Source organism: Cibotium barometz, chromosome 4 (genome assembly GCF_041138505.1).
Source record: "Cibotium barometz isolate CiBa-2024 chromosome 4, ASM4113850v1, whole genome shotgun sequence".
NCBI classification, from domain to species: Eukaryota; Viridiplantae; Streptophyta; class Polypodiopsida; order Cyatheales; family Cibotiaceae; genus Cibotium; species Cibotium barometz.
The window spans coordinates 13861194-13864770 of record NC_141049.1 but is presented as its reverse complement, the minus strand read 5'-3'; the positions used below and the strand labels follow the sequence as shown (position 1 = coordinate 13864770).

Here is a 3577-nt window from a genome sequence, read left to right as displayed (position 1 = left end):
GTGGACACTATTCGAGCAACCATCTGGAAGTGTAGCTGGTGAAGTGTACCACCTCTTTCGAGGGAGAAAAGTGCCTGTGTGCAATTATGTCTTATGAACTCAACAAAGTTTTCCCAGAGGGACGTATCGACATCGTTGTTGCCGATACCCACAATTATAGAGACCTTGAGCATCTTCAAATTAGCGTGACCGAGAAATTTTGGGTCCGGTGAGGAGGAGAGATTGGTTGGCCGGACCTGCGTTTTTCCTCTTCACGATAGCACATGATGTGTCAGAGCTTCCTGTAGGAGGAACAATCCAAATCAATATTAAGAAAACCAATGAATGCACAAAAACAAATCGAAAAAAAGGGTGCACCACCTGAAGAATGAGCTCTGCGTTTGACTCCCCTCAAGTTCTGTAAATCAGCATAACCTTCTGGAGGCGTCACCATGTGAGGAGGTATGTTCTCCTTATTAGATTCTGATAGACTTCATACAAGGCAAATGGATAGGATGCGCACTTAGCGAACCTACAGGACATACAACAGGAAGGGATGAGACATGCACATATTAAGGAACAAAAGGAACAGAAGTTGTTGTCCGACACCGGTGCAATGTACGAACGGAAGGATATGGCTTAGACATGGCAAATAATGTATGCAAAACTAGCATCGGTAATTCCACATTATATAGACACACCAGCACAGTGAGCATACATAGCGCTAGAACAGTTGTGCACTGAGAACAAAGCGGATAAAAACACATGAGCAAGAAAGGATTCAGCCTAGAGACATCCATACAAACTGCAAGCGCCGTGTAGGCAGCCTACACACTTCTGCAAGCAAACGTGCCGAAAAACACAGACAGCCAACCATGTACCACCAGGAGAAGCTTCCGCAAAGGGACGCATCTCCCACAAGGAGATACCTGTCCAAGGACCCAGACAAGAGGCTTCTTCAAGCAAAATTCTCCAGCAAAACGATGAGACTCACACAAGGAGGAGACACCTGGCACTCCAACAACCACCACCAACCAAAGCATGCAAACCATAGTGATGCGCCGCCATGCAGAAAATAATAAACCGCTTTAATTATTTAAAAGCTCTAGCAAAAAAAACGTTTAGAAACATATTCTCTTGGAGCCCCACCCCAATGTCACAAAAGACAAAAGGACAGGTTGAGATCAATCACGCCTTTCCCCACCCTCTCATCATCAATGAGACACATTTGAGGGAGCGCACTTAAAAAGAGACTTCAGGCAGAGCCCCCTTGAGGATTCTCTACCGGCATCGTAATAAGCGACATTGTAAACGAGACGTCTAGATTTTTCCCTTAAATAGTAGCTGCCTCATTCGGGGACGCGTGATTCAATGTGTGGGCTGGTATGTGTCCATGCACACCTGATGTTAATGCTTGTTTTCGATTTCAAGGCGTTCGTTAGGAACAGCAAAGATATTGCAGAGCAGGACTTTCAGCCGAGTACAATCATCTTGGCCGCCGATAGTATTTCACTTGAGGTGCACCCTTATTAAGCAGCATGCAGATGATCGGCCTAGCACAGGCATTTCTCATTTGCTTTTACGCCCGCCATCGAATCTTGCTCTATGAGAGTAATTAATCACGCGGCTTAATACTGGTTCTTTTGATTTGTGCAGATGCAGCTCCGGCGGCGATGGCTGGCCAAGAATCAGGCCATGATGAGGGGATTGAATTGGCCCGTTAACACCTTCGCCACGATCTCCATGAATCACAGACTGCAAGCGGACACACACCAGATCGGAAACGAAGAGATCGAACGAGAGCGGCTGGGGAAGCGGCCTCCCGGGACGGGTCCCGGAGAGTATATGCACCAGCGCAGTCGCTTCTCCAGGTGATTTTTCATATATTTGTTTTACGCTTGATGATTTATTTATTCAGTATTTATTTGCCGGCAGGGAGTTCTTTGCGTCGAAGGAGATGGCGCCGATATACCCGCTACTGCTGATGGTGTCGGTGGCGATCGGGCTTGGAGTGATGACCATGTATCGGACGCTGGTGCTGCACCCGACTGTGGCTGTGAGCAAGCAGCGGCGGCGGGAGGCGCCGTTGCCTGAACTGGCGGAGGATGAGGGGATGCGGATCGCTACGCAGTCACGCGAGTTCTACGAGAAGAGCCCCTTCCGCAAGCTGAGCCTGAGCGAGGAGCTACCGGAGCCTGTAAAACTCCTCAACCACCGCTTCTTTCAGCAGCCCCCCACGCTACCTGAGCCCCAGCTGCTGCCGGCCGAGCCACCCAGCCGCTTGGCACCACCGGACTACGTGCCCTAAGTCGACGCGCGCTCTCTGCATGCATACATACTGCACAAACGGCTTGTAATGCGCTTTCTGATCTAGAAGCGAAAGTTCTACAGAGCGTACAAGTTAAATAGGGTTTTAAACTTCGCGTGGTTTTCATGGCTTAGCATATCGTATGAACCTAATTAGCACCAAGTTAAATAGGGTTTTGAGGTTTCCGTGCTTTTTCATGAACCTAATTATGACTTACAGATAGCAAAGCATCTCTAATGACAAATGAAAATGGTTGTGGGTTGAGTCTTGGACCATTCCCCAGGCTGGCATGGTCCAGGGCCGATGTGTTCGAAATAATGTCTCGTTAGTATAAAGGTTTAAAAACCTCCCATCTCTAGAATTAAGTTTTGTATGTTTTACAAATTTTGTAGATTGTATTACTAAAACACCAAATTTTAAACCTTAATTTTTTTTTCATGCACTATAAATGGGTTGCGTTGGAAAGGGGCTCCCCTGTTTTCAGCTCCATGATTTAAACATTAAAATACATCTCCCCCTCTCAATCATCAAGTGGGTATGTGTCCATTACTGATGATGAAAACACTCTCAATAATCAAGTTGGTATATCCATGTTTATGGACATCGGTATTGATAAATTGTCGATTAGTATTCTATTAATTTCAGAAGTTACATTGATGCTGCTATATATGTATTCAACTTTTGGTAGATGCGAGTAGTTTCCTGATCAATTGATATTACTTTCACAAGTAAAAAGCATGAGGTGAGGCCTCATATCTAAGTTACATTGATGCTGCTATATATGTATTCAACTTTTGGTAGATGCGAGTAGTTTCCTGATCAATTGATATTACTTTCACAAGTAAACAAAAGCATGAGGTGAGGCCTCATATCTAAGTTATAAGAACTCAAATGCATAATCAATTCATAATGAATTCTCAAATGGTAACCAAAAATTTAAAAAACCCAAATATCTTTTATACACTATCAATCCTCATAAAATCTCTCATAGAAAAATTGAACCACAATTATTATACATTATCAATCCTCATAAAAAAGTGCCATGATTAGCATTTGTTTTTTTTACATTTATATTTTGTTCCAAGCCTAGGGGCTTGTTAGGATTGGTGCAAAATGTGCACTCCAGATGCGGGATTCTATAATGTGTGGATTCACACTATTTATACAAAATATGTGCAGTTCATATGTGGGGTTCTATAATGTGGTGGACTCACATTTATACTTACATTTACACCATAAAGATAGCCTTGCCTAATTTTGAAGCTTTTCTCACAAAAATTCCACATTTCT

At 44.0% G+C, this 3577-nt stretch overlaps 1 protein-coding gene across 1 annotated transcript; it reads left to right on the top strand.

Moving 5' to 3' along the window:
* Window positions 1-1638: 1638 nt before the first annotated feature.
* On the top strand, window positions 1639-2490 carry LOC147638936 (uncharacterized). The gene is made up of 2 exons (XM_086782443.1): window positions 1639-1850; window positions 1915-2490. The coding sequence occupies exons 1-2, from the start codon at window positions 1675-1677 to the stop codon at window positions 2285-2287; spliced, it is 549 nt and encodes a 182-aa protein (XP_086638569.1). The 5' UTR covers window positions 1639-1674; the 3' UTR covers window positions 2288-2490.
* Window positions 2491-3577: the final 1087 nt, after the last annotated feature.

Coding starts and splice junctions, on each gene's coding strand:
- LOC147638936 (XM_086782443.1), top strand. CDS start 1,675: ATGATGAGGGGATTGAATTGGCCCGTTAACACCTTCGCCACGATCTCC. Junction 1,851..1,914: donor CAGCGCAGTCGCTTCTCCAG/GTGATTTTTCAT, acceptor ATTTGCCGGCAG/GGAGTTCTTTGCGTCGAAGG.